The 17,827-nt window shown below is 50.3% G+C and overlaps 1 protein-coding gene across 1 annotated transcript in view; it reads right to left on the bottom strand.

The window, feature by feature from the left end:
- Positions 1 to 17,274, bottom strand: part of LOC141027788 (uncharacterized) — a 37,223-nt gene extending 19,949 nt beyond the window's left edge. Inside the window, exons 1-2 of the mRNA XM_073505202.1 lie at positions 16,708 to 17,274; positions 15,423 to 16,506 (exon numbers count right to left, since the gene is read on the bottom strand). Coding sequence (XP_073361303.1) covers positions 15,423 to 16,506; positions 16,708 to 17,274 — 1,651 coding nt within the window. The remainder of the gene's footprint in view (positions 1 to 15,422; positions 16,507 to 16,707) is intronic.
- Between the last annotated feature and the right edge of the window lie 553 nt (positions 17,275 to 17,827).

Raw genomic sequence — 17,827 nt, 5'->3', positions numbered from 1 at the left:
CAGGGCAGGTTGAGACCGCCTAGGTGAGAGGTGGGCCTGGCCATGGTCGACGTTCGCGGTTACTTAACACGCTTAACGAGATCTTGGTATTTGATCTGAGTCTGGCCATTTGGTCTATACGCACTAGCCATCTACGCGGGAGTAGTTATGGGTATCCCGGCGTCGTGGTATCAGCCGAAGCTCTTTTTGACGTCAGCGATGGAGCGGCGCGCGCCGGATTGGACTGGAACGCCACTAGGCTAGGTCTGCTTCCGGCCGCCCTCGCAACGTGCAGGTGTGCATAGGGCGATGGGCCCAGACCCCTGCGCGCATAGGTTTAGACCGGCGTGTTGACCTCTCTGTTGTGCTTAGGTGGGGCTGCGACGCGTTGATCTTACGAGGCCGGGCATGACCCAGAAAAGTGTGTCCGGCCAAATGGGATCGAGCATGTTGGGTTATGTGGTGCACCCCTGCAGGGAAGTTTAACTATTCGAATAGCCGTGTCCCTCGGTAAAAGGACGACCCGGAGTTGTACCTTGACCTTATGACAACTAGAACTGGATACTGAATAAAATACACCCTTCCAAGTGCCAGATACAACCCGGTGATCGCTCTCTAACAGGGCGACGGGGAGGGGATCGCCGGGTAGGATTTATGCTATGAGATGCTACTTGGAGGACTTCAATCTACTCTCTTCTACATGCTGCAAGATGGAGATGGCCAGAAGCGTAGTCTTCGACAGGATTAGCTATCCCCCTCCTATTCTGGCATTCTGCAGTTCAGTCCACTGATATGCCCCTTTACACATATACGCATGCATATGTAGTGTAGCTCCTTGCTTGCGAGTACTTTGGATGAGTACTCACGGTTGCCTTTCTCCCTCTTTTCCCCCTTTCCTTTCTACCTGGTTGCCGCAACCAGATGCTGGAGCCCAGGAGCCGGACGCCACCGTCGACGACGACTCCTACGACACTGGAGGTGCCTACTACTACGTGCAGGCCGCTGACGACGACCAGGAGTAGTTAGGAGGATCCCAGGCAGGAGGCCTGCGCCTCGTTCGATCTGTATCCCAGTTTGTGCTAGCCTTCTTAAGGCAAACTTGTTTAACTTATGTTTGTACTCAGATATTGTTGCTTCCGCTGACTCGTCTGTGATCGAGCACTTGTATTCGAGCCCTCGAGGCCCCTGGCTTGTATTATGATGCTTGTATGACTTATTTATGTTTTAGAGTTGTGTTGTGATATCTTCCCGTGAGTCCCTCATCTTGATCGTACACATTTGCGTGCATGATTAGTGTACGGTCAAATCGGGGGCGTCACAAGTTGGTATCAGAGCCGACTGCCTGTAGGAATCCCCCTTTCCACACTCCTTGGCCGAAGTCGAGTCTAGACATTACAAAACTTTTACTAACATGGCTGTGTGTCTTACGGGCCCACGTCGCCATTGGGTGGTACTAGGATCTTTTTACTCCTCGACCTTTACTCTGGGACTCTGAACTCTCTTCTACTCGGGTTAAACGAATTTACTAACTCTAACACTAGGATCCCGTGACCGCATTCACCCCAAAGTTGGATAAGCCATAGTTGTTTCTTAGAATAGTATTTTGAACAATTCACACACTGTCATTTGACTCCTTTGAAACGTCTTTGCTTTCAGATGGAACCCACGAGGCAGGTCGTGCGCCACACGACGGCCATTGGTGCCTCGGGATCACCTGCGGTGCTAGCTGAGATGATGACCTATCTGGGTTATCGCTGGCACCCTGAGTACACCGTCTACGAGGAGTACCAGGACTTTAACCAGGAGCAGTACCGTGCCATCGTCCACCTCTACTCTCGGGAGTATGACTCCACTACTGTGCTGCACACCGCACATGGTGTTGGTGTGACCATCGATATGGCTGTCCACGATGCTGCCTATGCTGCTCTGACACGTCTTCGTGGAGAGTATCGGGAGTTGGACACCTCCCCTTTCAGGCACATTGCTATCGCATCTGATGTTGGTGCGGAGGGATACTATACTGCTGCCTACTCCACTGTCACCCGAGAGCCCTTCTACCATCAGAACCTGGTTCTGCATGCTGATGGGCTGGATCGAGCTAACCGAGCTCTTCGCCACGAGATGTACACCACCCGTCAGCACCTTTACCGTGCTCTGACGCTGCTGCACCCCTTTGTCCGATCTGGACAGCTACCGCGTACTGCGATCTACCTAGCCAGGACCGTGATGCCCCACGGTGTCGGTTGGCCAGAGGTGGGAGGCTACTCTCCCGCACTTGGTCCTCTTCTGCCACCTGAGCGTCGGGCTCTACACCTGAGTATCCGCGGCCCCCAGTCTGCTGACGTGGAGGGCTATCCATCTTTTTTCCCACCTTCAGAAGAATGAAGCATAGATAGTTCAAATGCGAAGACGGTATAATAATCCGCTATGATGACAATGCTGCGGTTATAATTGATCAAAAAGGCAATCCAAAAGGAACTCGAGTTTTTGGCGCGATTGCCGAGGAATTGAGAGAATTGCCTCACTACCAGCTGTCGGGCTACGATTACCTCCACAGTACCTCTTGGGACTGATATAGGCTTGCTTGTAGTGTTAGATGCATTCGCCGCGAGCCTGTGTGCCGCCTATGATGTTGTAGTCTATGTACTGAACTCTGTGTACTGAACTCTATGCATGACCCCTTTTGTAAGTTATGCCGACTACTATGTAGTAGCTATCGTGCTCCTTTCATTATGCATGTTTCATCATGAATGATCCTTGTCCTTGCAAATTTCTCAATGCTGAACCCCTGTTATATATTAGCAGGATGGTTAGACCAGGTGGTCGTGGTAGTGGTGGCAATGCCCCACCACCACCTGAGTACATGGCTGGTATGATCCAACAGTTCGAACTGAACCGCCAATTCATGGAAAATATGATGGCTCAGTTTCCTCGCCCCAATATGGACCAGCAACCAACCCCAGTAACTCTGCAGGATTTCATGCGCCTCAATCCAACTGTGTACCGCAGCTCAACTCAGCCTCTGGATGCTGATGACTGGCTCCGTGACATCACCTATGAGATGGAGTCTGCCGATGTAGCCCCTGCCAGCTATGTCAACTTTGCTTCCTTCTTTCTGAAGGGACCCGCAGCTCAATGGTGGGACAGCCACAGGCGTACTCTGCCAGCTGGAACAATCATCACCTGGCCAGACTTCCAAGCTGCTTTCCGTGCCCGCTTCATTCCTCAAGGAGTCATGGACCGGAAGAAGCGTGAGTTCCGCAACCTCACCCAAGGCAACAAAACTGTTGAAGCTTATCAGCGGGAGTTTCTGGACTTGTCTCGCTATGCTGAGGAGGACATTGCAACTGATGCACGCAGACAGGAGAAGTTCCGTGATGGCCTTCAAGCTGACATCAAGCTCGCACTTCTAGTGCATGACTTTGCTGATTTCGCCACCTTGGTGAACAAGGCCATCAATGTCGAAACTGGTCTAAGGAATACCAGAGCTCTCACAGGCGCAACCGTGACACGGGCTCGTCTTCGGGCTCGCCCTCACAGAAGCGTAAGATATGGATCCCGAACAGCATGTACCGTCCAAATGCATCTGCCCCAAGGCAGACCTATGCTGCACCTCGTCTGCCTCCACCACCATCTAGGCAGTCAAGACTTCCAGCCCCACCGTCCCAAGCCCCTGTTCCCACTCCCAATAATGGCTTGTGCTTCAGGTGTGGTCAACCAGGGCACCGTGCTAGAGAATGCAACCAGAACCAGAATCAACTGGCCCTTCCAGCAACGGGCCGTGGTAACAACCAGCCCCGCAACAACAATGCTAAGTCTTATGGTCTTGCTCATGCCAACCACGTTGATCTCAACGAAGCTCAAGACCAGCCTGCTACTGTGATGGGTACACTCCTCGTAAATTCAGTACCAGCATCCGTTTTATTTGATACAGGTGCATCACATTCATTCATGTCAGAAGATTTTGCATTCATGCATGGCATTAGAAGCGAAGACATGAATGCTTCACTTTTAGTACACACCCCTGCGGGCCAATGTCGAACCTCCATGATTTGCAATGACGTCCCCGTTGAAATCGAAGGACTGGAATTTCTTGTCTCTCCCATCGTACTGAAGTCCTGTAGCATTGATCTCATTCTGGGACTGAATTGGCTAAAAGCGCATACTGCTTCAATCGTTTGCACCACTAAGACCGTCCATCTGCTACACCCTTCAGATGAGATAGTTACTTACCAAGCTCATCTGGTGCAAAATGCCGAGGCCAGGCTCTATGCATTGAACGCTGCACCACTCGAGGGCATTGAAAACATTCCCGTCGTGCGTGAATTCCTCGACGTGTTTCCTGAAGAACTTCCAGGGATTCCCCCTGCTAAAGCTGTCAAATTCATCATCGACTTGAAACCAGGCACCACTCCTATAGCCAAGCGACCCTACAAAATGCCGCTGCATGAACTCCTTGAGCTTAAGGAGGAAATCGACAAATCTCTTCACAAAGGATTCATTCGCCCAAGTTGCTCTCCTTGGGGAGCACCTTCTCTCTTTGTCAAGAAGAAGGATGGGACAAACCGGTTAGTTCAAGACTACCATCCTATAAACCAAGCTACCATTTAGAATAAATACCCTCTTCCTCGGATCAATGATCTGTATGATCAACTGGCGGGTTCGTCAGTGTTCTCTAAGCTCGACTTGAGGTTGGGTTACCACCAGATCCGTGTTCGCGAAGAGGATATCCCAAAGACCGCCTTCGTGACTCGATATGGTTCATACGAGTACACCGTCATGTCTTTCGGTTTAACCAATGCTCCAGCCACCTTCTCTCGTCTGATGAACTATATATTCATGGATTACCTCGACAAGTTCGTTGTGGTTTATCTGGATGATATCCTGGTATTTTCCAAGAACGAAGAAGAACATGCTGAACATCTTCGACTTGTGCTGGAAAAGCTACGAGAGCATCAACTATATGCCAAGTTCTCCAAATGTGAATTCTGGCTACCGGAAGTAACCTATCTTGGGCATGTCATCTCTAAGGATGGTATTGCCGTCAACCCTGAACGAGTCCAGGCTATCCTTGATTGGACTCCTCCCAAGAACGTTAAGCAAGTCAGAAGTTTTCTCGGTCTCGCCAGCTATTGCAGTTGATTCGTCGAGAACTTCTCCAAGATCGCCAGGCCTCTAACTAACCTGTTGCATAAGGGCGTCAAGTTCCAATGGACAGACAAATGTCAGGAAAGTTTCCAGGCACTCAAAGACAAGTTGACTTCTGCCCCAGTTCTAGCTCCTCTTGATACTAAGAAGGACTTCGTCATTTACTGCGACGCTTCCCGTCAAGGATTAGGCTGTGTCCTAATGCAAGACCGCAAAGTGATTGCTTATGCCTCTCGGCAATTGCGCCCTCACGAAGAGAACTGCCCAGTTCACGACCTCGAACTTGCTACTGTCATTCATGCGCTGAAGCAGTGGCGACATTACCTTCTTGGTAATCGTTGCGAGATCTTCACTGACCACCAAAGTCTGAAGTATCTGTTTACTCAGCCAGATCTGAACCTCCGTCAGCAGAGATGGATGGAGCTTGTTGCAGACTTTGACTTGGGTATTTCCTATACGCCAGGCAAGGCTAATGTAATGGCTGATGCCTTGAGCCGCAAGTCTTACTGCAACCACCTCCAGGTTCACAAAGTTCAGCCCTCGCTTGTTGAAGAATTCAGGAAGCTGAACCTCCATATTGTTCCTCCGGGTGCACTCGCTCCCCCTCCTAAGGAGTTTGGCAAGGTGAACCTCCACATTGTTACCCAGGGTTCCCTCAATACCCTAGTTGCTAAACCAGATCTCGTGGATAGCATCAAAAGGCTACAGAAGTATGACTCTGAAGCCCACAAGATTAAGCGCTACCTCGCAGAAGGAAAGCCCTCATTCTTCACCATTGCTGAAGATGGCACCCTATACTTCAAGGGCCGCCTAGTGGTGCCATGTGCAGAGAAAAACCTGGATATGACACAGGAAGTTATGAAAGAAGCTCATGATACGCCTCTATGTATCCATCCTGGTAGTACAAAGATGTACCAAGACATCCGTCAGAGATTCTGGTGGTCTAATATGAAGCAAGACATTGCTCGTTATGTTGCTGAGTGTGACGTTTGCCGTCGTATCAAAGCAGAACATCAAAGGCCTGCTGGAACTCTGCAACCTATCTCTATTCCTGAATGGAAATGGGACCATGTTGAGATGGACTTCGTCACTGGATTTCCCAAATCACAGAAAGGTAATGATGCTATTCTTGTCGTCATTGACCGGCTTTCCAAAGTTGCACATTTTCTGGCGGTCAAAGAAACGATCACTGCTAGTCAGTTGGCAACGCTCTATATGTCCAGGATTGTTTCACTCCACGGTATTCCATTGGTTATCAGCTCAGACCGTGGTAGCTTGTTCACTTCAAGATTCTGGGCAAGTTTCCAAGAAGCTATGGAAACTCATCTGTCATTCAGTACTGCATTTCATCCTCAGTCGCAAGGGCAAGTTGAATGTGATAACCAAGTTCTCGAAGACATGCTTCGAGCTTGTGTTATTTCCTTCGGCAAGAAATGGGAGGAATCTCTCCCGTATGCTAAGTTCTCTTATAATAATAGCTATCAAGCTAGTCTGAAGATGGCCCCCTTCGAAGTGTTATATGGACGAAAGTGCCGAACCCCTCTGAACTGGTCAGAAATTGGGGAACGTCCACTCTTTGGTCCGGATATTATCCAACATGCCGAAGAACAAGTCCGCATTATTCGCGAGAATCTCAAGACTGCTCAGTCACGTCAGAAGAGTCAGTATGACCATCATCATAAAGACATGGTCTATCAACCTGGCGAAAAGGCTTATCTTCGAGTCACACCTATGAAGGGTGCTCACTGCTTCGGAATCAAGGGCAAACTAGCTCCTCGATATATTGGCCCATTCACTATTCTCGAAAGGCGTGGAAAAGTGGCATACCAACTGGAGCTTCCGCCAAACCTTTCTCAGGTTCACGATGTGTTCCATGTGTCACAGCTCGCCGTTGCTTCAAGGACCCAATCCGAGCAGTGGATCATGAAGTGCTCGAGTTGCAGCAAGACCTCTCCTATAAGGAGCATCCGGTCCGCATTCTCGACCAAGCTGAACGCCGCACACGTCAGAAGGCGATCAAGTTTCTCAAGGTCCAGTGGTCGCACCATTCTGAAGATGAGACCACTTGGGAACGCGAGGATCGTCTGCGCGAAGAATACCCCGCACTGTTTCCTTCTACCTCCTAAATCTCGGGATGAGATTTCTTGTAGTGGAGGAGATTTGTAACGCCCGGATAATCAAGCTACAGTAATCCCACGCTAATGGTGCCACGTCACCACAGTTGCTGTTGCTAATCTACCGTTAGGTCAAACCGTTTCAAAATTCAAATTTAAATTAATGTCGACAATAAAAGTTTTTCAAAATTTAAAACAAAAATGTTCGGGAGATGCCAAATAAGGCATAGTTAATTATGGTAAAGTAAACACATTTTTAGAAAACGCCTAAATATTTTAAAATGATGTAAAATAGAAAAGAAAATAAATAAAAAGAAAAGAAATGCAAAAGGAGGAAGAAAAGGAACCCCCCTGACCTCCCTGGGCCTTAGTCATCTGGGCGGCCCAAACCAGTAGCCCACCTCCCCCGGTCGCCTCCCTCCTCCCTGTTCACCCGACCCAGTGACCGCGCTCACCGGTCGCCGCCGAACCCTCTCGCCATCCCCGTCGGCGAAGGGATAAGGGCGACGCCCTGCACCCCCTGGCCCCCTGCCCCCACTCCCCCCTCGACGCCCCCCTCCCAGATCCACTTCTCCTCCCTCTCCGATCCCCTTCCCCCCCACCTCGCCCGAACGCCACCGCCGCCATGCCTCCGGCCTAGCCACGGCCACCGTGCCCACCTCGCCGCCCCACGGTGTCTCCAAGGGCCGCCGTCGCCCGCTGCTTCGACTGGTGCAGCCCGTTGGAGACCGGAGCCCCTGCAACGAGCACACCGAGCTCGTCTTCAACTTCGGTCGCCGGCGATCCCTTTCTTCCCCGGCGCCGATCTGCAGCTACTAATCCGTCGAGGGCCTACGTGAGTGCCGCACGGTGAGCTTCTCCTCCCCCTGCTGCTCCTCGTTGGCCCCCTAGCGCTCCGTAGATAGCTGCCGTCGTTGCCGAGCTCCGGTCGCCGCCAGGCGCTTCACCGTCGTGGCCATGCTCGTCGTCGAGCTCAGCTAAGCCCGGCTTCGTGCTCAGCACGTCTGTGCGGGCCAGATGCACCCATCCACGCACTCCGTCGAGCCCCGTAGCGCCGACCCCGAGCTACACCCGAATACACCACCCGCCGCCGTCGAGGTAGCAGCCGTTTCCGGCCATCCCCGTGCTTTTCGCGGCCACCAACGGACGCGTCGCGTCGCGCCCGTCCCGTAGGAAGAAACCGCGGGCCAAATGGCCCCCTGTGCGCCGTTTCCGCGCAACGCCGCCGTCTCGGGTGGTCGCCGGAGCGTGCGCCGGCGTTTGAACGCCGGCCGCCGACGTGGCTGGCCTGGGGCCACCCCAGTGGCACTGCCAGTGGGCCCCGTGGGTCCCAGTTGACTGGGTTGACCCAGTCAACTGCTGACTAGGCAGGCCCCAGCCACTGACGTGCGGGCCCCACCGCTTAATCCGGTAATTAAAACATTTTAATAATTAAAACTATTAGTTTAGATGATTAGCCAATGACAGGTGGGGTCCAGTAGTTAACTAATCTAATTTTAGTTAGTTTAATCTTCTGTTAGTCCACTGTCTATGACAGGTAGGACCCACCTATCTGGTTTGACTGGTCAGCCGACCTGTTGACCTGCTGACGTCAGCGTTACCACATGCTGACGTCATAATTCATTTTTGCTAAAATTCAAATAATTCCAGAAATTCAAATAATCTTTGAAAATTCATATCTTTTAAACCGTAACTCGGATGAAAATGTTTTCTACATGAAAGTTTCTCAGAACGACGAGACGAATCCGAATACGCAGTCCGTTCGTCCACCACACCTCCCTAACCTATCGAACTCGCAACTTTCCCCCTCCGGTCCATCCGTCCGAAAATGCAAAACATCGGGAATACTTTCCCGAATGTTCCCCCCCTTCGCCGGTACCACCTACTGTCGCGTTAGACCTACCCAAGGAGCTGTCAGACGTCCATGACGTATTCCACGTCTCGCAGTTGAGGAAATGCGTGAGTAACCCGGAGAAACATGTACCTCATGAGGACATTGATATGCAACCAGATCTCACCTACAGAGAAAGGCCAGTAAAGATTTTAGAAGAGTCTGAACGGAGGACCCGTCAGAAAACGACAAGATTTTTCAGGGTTCAGTGGAGCAACCACACTGAGGATGAAGCCACATGGGAAAGGGAAGATTTCCTCCGAGCAGAGTATCCATATCTATTTGAGGAGCAGCAGAAATCTCGAGGACGAGATTTTTCCTAAGGGGGTAGGTGTTGTGACACCCAAGTTTTTATTTGGATTTTTCAAAAGATTTTTATTTGACTTGAGGGGGGTGATTTAAATTTTTCCTTTAAGAGAACTCTCCCTCTCAAATATTTTTTTTATGGCAAAAGTTTTATTTGGATTCACCCAAGATCTGTCTTTGGTCTTGGAGGTTCTTGCTTTTCATTTGGACTCAAGACCAAATGTTTTTCTTTTGGGGAAAACAACTTTTAAAAATCTTTTTGGAAATGCACTATGGCTTTTGGAAAACTCCTTTGCCACTTTCAACAATTCCTTCTTGCCATGGCCTTAGTGCAAATCCTCTCTCCTAACCCTTCCCTCACCTTTGGATCATGATCTGCATCAAATCCAGCAAGTTGGACCTCCCCATGTGATCATTTCCATTTGAATCTTATTCAAACAAATTTCTGTCTTCTATCCTACTACTTGGAGATTTACAAAGGAACTCCATTTTCTGTTTTGATTTTTGCCCCCAAACCAACTCTCCTCCCTAGTCCTTTGAACCCTCAACCAAGATCCATGAAGATCCACTGGTCTTCAGTTCAAAAGTTTCAAACTACACTTGTAGCAAGTTTGGACCAGATTTGTCAAATTTGGTGAAATTCATTCAAAACCTTCTCCAAAAATTCCAAGTAAAATCAGGCAGCCTCTGGGTGCATTGAGTGGTCATCTCACCAAGTTACAGCTCCAGAAAAATTCATCTCATTGCAAAATCTCTCTGTCGAACACCTGCAGTGCATGGTCATGTCAAGTTCAGAAAGTTCAGAGATTCAGTCAGTGGCCTGGTGTCGTTTTCTTCAGAGAAGGACGTCGATCTCGCCAGTGCCTCTGCGTCGCCTTGCTCCTCGTCCCCTCCCCCTTGTTCCTGCACCGCACGAACGCCTGGCGCCTTGCGGGCGTCGGCGACGAGCAGCAGAAGGTGCGCCGCCCCGTGACCGACGCCGGCGGCGGCTTTGCGGACGCCAGCGGGAGACACGGCGCCGACGACGCCACCCAGCGCCGCCCAAACCACCGGAGCTGGCCGCGTGGCCTTCCACTCCCCCGAACGCGCTGACCACCCTCGTCGTGAACCGCAGGGCGCGGAGCGCGCTCTCTGCCGCCGTCGAGCCCGTGCGGTCACCACACCGTGGACCGACGCCATTACGCCAAGACCATCTCCGTTTAGCTGTAAAACGACTCCAGTAACCTCCACTGATGCTGCCTGGCCGCTCAAACCCCCTGCCAATCCACTGCTCCGCCGTAATCGCTCGCCGGAGATTCTCCGTTCACGGCCACCCCGTCGATCCGCCTATAAATAGAGGCCCCGAGCTTCAACTCGAGCACCCACCAGCCCTGCACTCCCCCTAGAGCACGCCTAGCCACTGGAAGAGCCCCGAGGAGGTCTCCTTCCTCGACTCCGGCCGCCGGGACCCGCCACGGGATCCAGCCCGATTCGCCCCCGTGTGTGCTCCTCCGCCTCCATTCTCTTACCAGTAGCTTCACCATGCATCCCTCTTTCTGACCCGCACTTCAATTTGAAGCTTGCAGCCCTCCACCGGAGTTCCCCATCCTCACCCGAGCCGCCGTCCGCCGGAGAAAGTGTCGCCGTCGACGTGGTGCTCCCCGTTGGACGAGTCCACCACCCACCGACGCGGAAGAAGACGCTGAAGCTCTTGGTACCCTCCGTTTCTCCTAACTCGCCGTGGTTCGACGCCGGCGTCCACCGCAGTCTTCGGGCGCCGGCGAGCTTTTCAAACCTGACATGTGGACCCCGCGTGTCAGCCTCTGTTTTATTCCACCTCGAACCGTTTTCTGTTGACGCCTTCGGGCAAATACGTTTTCTCCTTTGCGCTTGCGCATTCCCAATCGAACCGTTTTCTGTTTTCTCAGTTAAAACCCTGGAACTTTTCTGTTTCATTACAGATAAGTCCCTGGACAGAAACCTTTATAACTTTTTAATAAAAAGGAATTTTTGAGTGATTCTTTTTCTGACAATCTTCAAAATTTGTCTAGTTTTTTATGGGATTTATTTGAAAAATATTTGGAAAAGTTTCTGTGCACCCATTGGTTTTCACGTTAGTACCCGTTTCGTGATTGCCGTAGGTTCCGGAAGAGGTGACGGAGCCGCGAACTTCGCCGAGCTAGACTCCGACTTCTCCGAACCAGGCAAGCATGTTTTGAACATTTGATATGACAGGTGTTTTGCATGTTTGCGTGAAAGTTTGTGCGTGGCATATGAGTGTCGGTAAATACCTCGTTGCTTGTAAGGCAACAACCCGGTTGTTCCAAAGTTGCGATGACCTCTGATGAGAGGTGGCCTAATCATGTGGTGACATGAAGGGCACCAAGGTGGTACTGTTGTAGCATACCAGCCTTGCGTCATCCGACTTTCTCCGACGTCAACGTGGTTGGAGTCACGTTATCGTTCTTTTCCCGCATGTTCCAAAGTTGCGATGATCTCTCATGAGAGATGGCCAAATCATGTGGTGACATGAAGGGCAGCAAGGTGGTACTGTTGTAGCATACCAGCCTTGCGTCATCCGACTTCCTCCGACGTTAACGTGGTTGGAGCCACGTTACCGTTCTTTCCCCTTTCCGTGCTACCACATGTCTCATTGCCAGGATGCGGTTTAGTAAGTTGGTAACCTCTTTCCGTGTACACACCAAACAGAGAGGCCGGGATGATGGTACCTTGGCCCAGGATTAAAGCCAGTCATCCGGTCAGGGGGCATGGGTGTTTCCGGTTGGGACCGAGAGGGGGGGCACCCCCTTAGAGCGCGCGTATAGAAATTTGATCCCATGCTACGCGAGGTTGTAGCCTCCCCGTCTCAAGGTTTTTCTTGAACGTTGCCGAGGGTGATCCCTGGCTTCGGATGGTTGAATTGGGTGTGTACTGGTTAGACGTGTTTCTTCCAAAACACCGTAGACGGAACTAGTCCCCGTGACTACTGAAATCCGTTGGCTGTGGTTAAGTACAAACTCTGCAGAGTCAATTCTTTCCAAATCATCGTATCCATGATCAAGTAGTGTAAACATTATATCCATATCTATCCGCGTGGAAAACTTGTCCCCGGTGAACAATCTCAGGTGGTAAATCCAGATTTATTGTTATTCCTGTGGATGGACTAACTTTATTTTTGCCTTATGCTTGTGATAATTTATGTTCCCGAACTGTTGTATTATTGAGTTATGATATAAGCCCTTTATGTGACGTCGTGCAGACGTCCGACTGTGGCGTGTTCTTGTTCCTTACTTTAAATATAAGCCCTTTTTGTGATGTCGCTCAGACGTCCGACTATGGCATGCACTGTATTTATTTTCTGTTATAAGCCCTTTATGTGGTGTCGCCCCGACGCCCGACTGTGGCATTATTATTCCGCATTTTCCGCTCGAGGAGTCTTTCAGACACTCGTTTGGCACCCGCATTATTATTCCGCATTTTCCGCTCGAGGAGTCTTTCAGACACTCGTTTGGCACCTGTATCATTATTCCGCATTTTCCGCTCGAGGAGTCTTTCAGACACTCGTTTGGCACCAGTATTACTATTCTGCAGTTTCCGCTCGAGGCGTCATTCAGACCCTCGCTTGGCACCCAGTATTTATTATCTCTATGTCTGAACGCACGGGTTAACTTGTTCATGTGCTTCATGTTTACATTTGTTATATCTTATGTCCGAGCTGTCTTGCGAGTACTTTCATAGTACTCACCTGGCTTGTTGATTTGGCCAGATGTTAACGAAGGCGATCTCTTGGATGAAGAGTTTGATAGCACGTCCGATGCCTAGAGGAGTCCCAGTCAGTCCTGCGCGATCCCGGATATTGGTCACTTTGTATACGCTTCCGCCACCCGCAATAAGTCTCCTCGAGCCTCACTCCGACGCTCGAAGAGCTGTAGTCTTCTGGAATCATATCACTCGCTTCGCGGTGATATTTCCACCACCGTTATTATCGTGAGTTAGTAGTTGCCACCCTATCCGCCGTATTGTTTTAGCGGCGTGCATGTAATAAATTGTTGGGCAGTCTCTGCTCAACCTTGTATTATATTTAGTACTCTGGTATTTTTCTTCTGTGACCAAGATATTGTCTACCAGTGAGAAGAAATTCTTCCTCGCTGGTCCGTAAAAGGGATTGGTCTCTCAATAATTATTTTATTGAAAAACCGGTCGTGACACCCTCCCTCCCCCCACTATATATAGGGCCAAGGGAGAGGGGGCGCAGCCTTGGCCCTTCCTCCAAGGAAGGGTGCGGCTAGGGAGGAGTCCATCCTCCCCAAGGCACCTCGGAGGTGCCTTCCCCCTTTAGGACTCTCCCTTTATCTTATCTCTTGGCGCATGGGCCTCTTGGGGCTGGTTCCCTTGTCCCATATAGGCCAAGGCGCACACCCCACAGCCCATGTGGCCCCCCGGGGCATGTGGACCCCTTGGTGGACCCCCGGACCCCTTTCGGCACTGCCGGTACAATACCGATAATGCACGAAACCTTTCCGGCGACCAAAACAAGACTTCCCATATATAAATCTTTACCTCCGGACCATTCCGGAACTCCTCGTGACTTCCGGGATCTCATCCGGGACTCCGAACAACTTTCGGGTTACCGCATACTAATATTTCTACAACCCTAGCGTCACTGAACCTTAAGTGTGTAGACCCTACGGGTTCGGGAGACACGCAGACATGACCGAGACGACTCTCCGGTCAATAACCAACAGCGGGATCTGGATACCCATGTTGGCTCCCACATGCTCCTCGATGATCTCATCGGATGAACCACGATGTCGAGGATTCAATCAATCCCGTATACAATTCCCTTTGTCAATCGGTATGTTACTTGCCCGAGATTCGATCGTCGGTATCCCGATACCTTGTTCAATCTCGTTACCGGCAAGTCTCTTTACTTGTTCCGTAACACATCATCCCGTGATCAACTCCTTGGTCACATTGTGCACATTATGATGATGTCCTACCGAGTGGGCCCAGAGATACCTCTCCGTTTACACGGAGTGACAAATCCTAGTCTTGATTCGTGCCAACCCAACAGACACTTTCGGAGATACCTGTAGTGCACCTTTATAGCCACCCAGTTACGTTGTGACGTTTGGTACACCCAAAGCATTCCTACGGTATCCGGGAGTTGCACAATCTCATGGTGTAAGGAAATGATACTTGACATTAGAAAAGCTCTTAGCAAACGAACTACACGATCTTGTGCTAGGCTTAGGATTGGGTCTTGTCCATCACATCATTCTCCTAATGATGTGATCCCGTTATCAACGACATCCAATGTCCATGGTCAGGAAACCGTAACCATCTATTGATCAACGAGCTAGTCAACTAGAGGCTTACTAGGGACATGGTGTTGTCTATGTATCCACACATGTATCTGAGTTTCCTATCAATACAATTCTAGCATGGATAATAAACGATTATCATGTACAAGGAAATATAATAATAACCAATTTATTATTGCCTCTAGGGCATATTTCCAACAATAAGACCATCGAGCAAAAGGTCCCTTCCGTGAACAATACTTCCGAAGGTGAAAGAGCCCCCCTCCGGGCATGTTGCATTTAGAATGGACCCCTCAATGAAATATCGAGCCTTTAACACTTGAGCACATAACGAGTCCGGAACCTGGAGTATTCTCCAAGCTTGTCTTGCAAGCATGGCTTGGTTGAAAGCCGCCGGATCCCATAACCCTAGCCCACCCTCATGCTTCCTCTTGCAAATTTTCTCCCATGCAATCCAGTGTACCCTTTTTTGACCATTCGCTTCACCCCACCAGAAGTTCGAGGAGATAGATGACAAATTCCCGCACATTTTCTTTGTGAGTTGAAAACAGCTCATGGTAAAAGCTGGGGTAGACTGGAGTCCCGACTTTACAAGCACCTCTCTAGCCGTCTTGGACAGCCCTTGTCCTTTCCAACCGGACACTTTCCCTCTCGCACTTTCTTCTACATACTTGAAAGTACCGTCCTTCGATTTCCCTACAACTGTGGGGAGCCCAAGATACCTTTCTCCTAGGGCTTCCATTGCAATGCCGCTGACCTGTTGCACCTCTGCCTTCACTTCATCGGAGCAGCCCTTGCTAAAAAATATTGCTGATTTTTGAAGATTAACTTTCTGACCCGAAGCCACCTCGTAATCATGCAATATGTCGCGGAGAACCTCAAAATTTTCCCGGCACCCCTCCAGGAAAACCACACTATCGTCGGCGAACAAGAGATGGGTAACCGTAGGCCCCTGTGACCCAAAAGATACTCCCTTGAGCCGATTTTCCTGCTGTGCATTCTTCAACATCGCAGAAAAACCCTCTACACAGAAGAGGAAGAGATATGGTGAGTGGGGGTCTCCCTGCCTAAGCCCACGCGAGGGTATAAACCTGATAGAGAAACCCCCATTCAGCTTCACATAGAAAGTAGCTGATTTGACACATCTCATGACCATCTCCGTCCAGTGACTGGAGAAGCCAAACTTCAGCAAGATTTGTTCAAGGAAATCCCATTCCACCCTATCGTAGGCTTTCATCATATCGAGCTTCACCGCACACAAAGGTTTCCTCCTCTTCCTCTTCCTTATTGCATGTACACACTCATATGCCACCAAAACAGTATCGGTTATTAGCCTTCCAGGAACAAAAGCGCTCTGTTCTTCGGAGATCATAAAAGGCAGTACCACCTTGAGGCGGTTAGCCAGTGCTTTCGCGGCGATTTTGTAGAGAACATTACAGAGACTAATAGGTCGGAACTGCGAGAGAAGCTCCGGAGAGCTTACTTTCGGTATCATGACGATAACAGTGTCATTAAAACCTGTCGGAGCCGCCGGTTTAGCAAGAAACTCACGTATCGCATTGCACACATCTTCTTTAACAAGCTCCCAATGCTTCTGATAGAATATGGCCGGAAGCCCATCTGGCCCCGGAGCCTTAGTAGGGCCCATCTGGAATAGGGCTACCTCAATTTCCCTGTCAGTAAAAGGAGCATCCAGCTTACCATTCATCTCCGCTGCGACCGCACTTTCAATATGCTGCAAAACCCTGGCACCCTCACGCGAACCCTTGGATGCAAAGAGTTGCGCATAGAACTACGCAGCCATCGCCCTCATTCCCTCGTCATCAGTACATCTTGATCCATCTTCTCTTTTGAGAGCCTTAACCGTGTTTTTCCTCTTGCGGTGAGACGCACGATTCTGAAAATACTTAGTGTTTTGGTCTCCATAGGTAAGACAGTCCACTCGGGATCTCTGCTTGTAATATACCTCCTCCCTCTCATATAACTCATGTAATTGATCCTCAATATCTTTGATTTCTTGTCCATACCCCGTCCGAGCAGCACGTTCCTTGGCATCAACCAACTGAACCTTCAAGTGGCCTATTTGTTTTTTGATAGATCCGAACACTTGGCGGCTCCAAACCTGCATAGCTCTTGACGTGAGCCTGAAGCGACTGCATGCCGCCCCAAGTGCACCACTCGCCTGATTGGCTGCTTGCGCTTCGGCCCATGCACTAGCAATCATTGCTTCGTATCCTTCATGCCTGGTCCATGCTTCTTCATACATGAAAGGCCGTTGGCCTCCTTGGTGCCCCGCAGCCAGTGCCGTCTGCACCTTAACCACCAGCGCCTGGTGGTCAGACTCCTCCGTCATAACATGAAGAACTTCAACCGCTGGGTAGAGCTGAGAAAACTCAGCATTGCAAGTAGCCCTGTCCAAACGCACTTGTATGTTGTCAAGGCCGTCCCTCTTATTGTCCCAAGTAAAGGGGTAGCCCGAGAAACCAAGATCAGCAAGCCCGCAGTCAGACAAGCATTCCGCAAAAGTTGCCATTTGGCTCAAGCTCCTCGGATTACCACCAATTTGCTCTTTTTGGAGAAGCGCTTCATTAAAATCCCCCGCGCAAATCCACGGGAGGTTATCTTGTGAACGTAGGTAGCGAAGTACCTCCCACGTCTTCGTCCTTCTCTCCACACATGGTTCCCCGTAGATTCCAGTGAATCTAAAGGTGACCCCGTCAGCCACAATCTGTACGTCAACATAGTATTGGCACCAAGGCCTCACCGTCACCTCGACCGACTCCTTCCACCACAACGCTAACCCCCCACTCTTGCCATTGCAATTAATAGCTACCCCATGTCTGAACCCTAGGCTCCACTTTAGTCTCTCCATAGCACGTGAGGTCTTTTTTGTTTCAGACAAGAATAGCACCGCTGGGTTGTATGACCTGATCAGGTCCCTTAGCTTGCCCACTGCCGGGTCCAACCCCAACCCCGACAGTTCCAAGCTAGAATGTTCATTGCTCCCGGCGGCCCTCCGTCCTGGGAGGGTCCGCCGATGAACCATTGTTCTCTTCAATACGATCAAACACAGACGCGGTTTTCTG

This window comes from Aegilops tauschii, chromosome 1 (assembly GCF_002575655.3).
Source record: "Aegilops tauschii subsp. strangulata cultivar AL8/78 chromosome 1, Aet v6.0, whole genome shotgun sequence".
NCBI lineage: Eukaryota > Viridiplantae > Streptophyta > Magnoliopsida > Poales > Poaceae > Aegilops > Aegilops tauschii.
The sequence above is the reverse complement of the archived record's forward strand: the minus strand, read 5'-3'. Positions and strand labels throughout refer to the sequence as shown.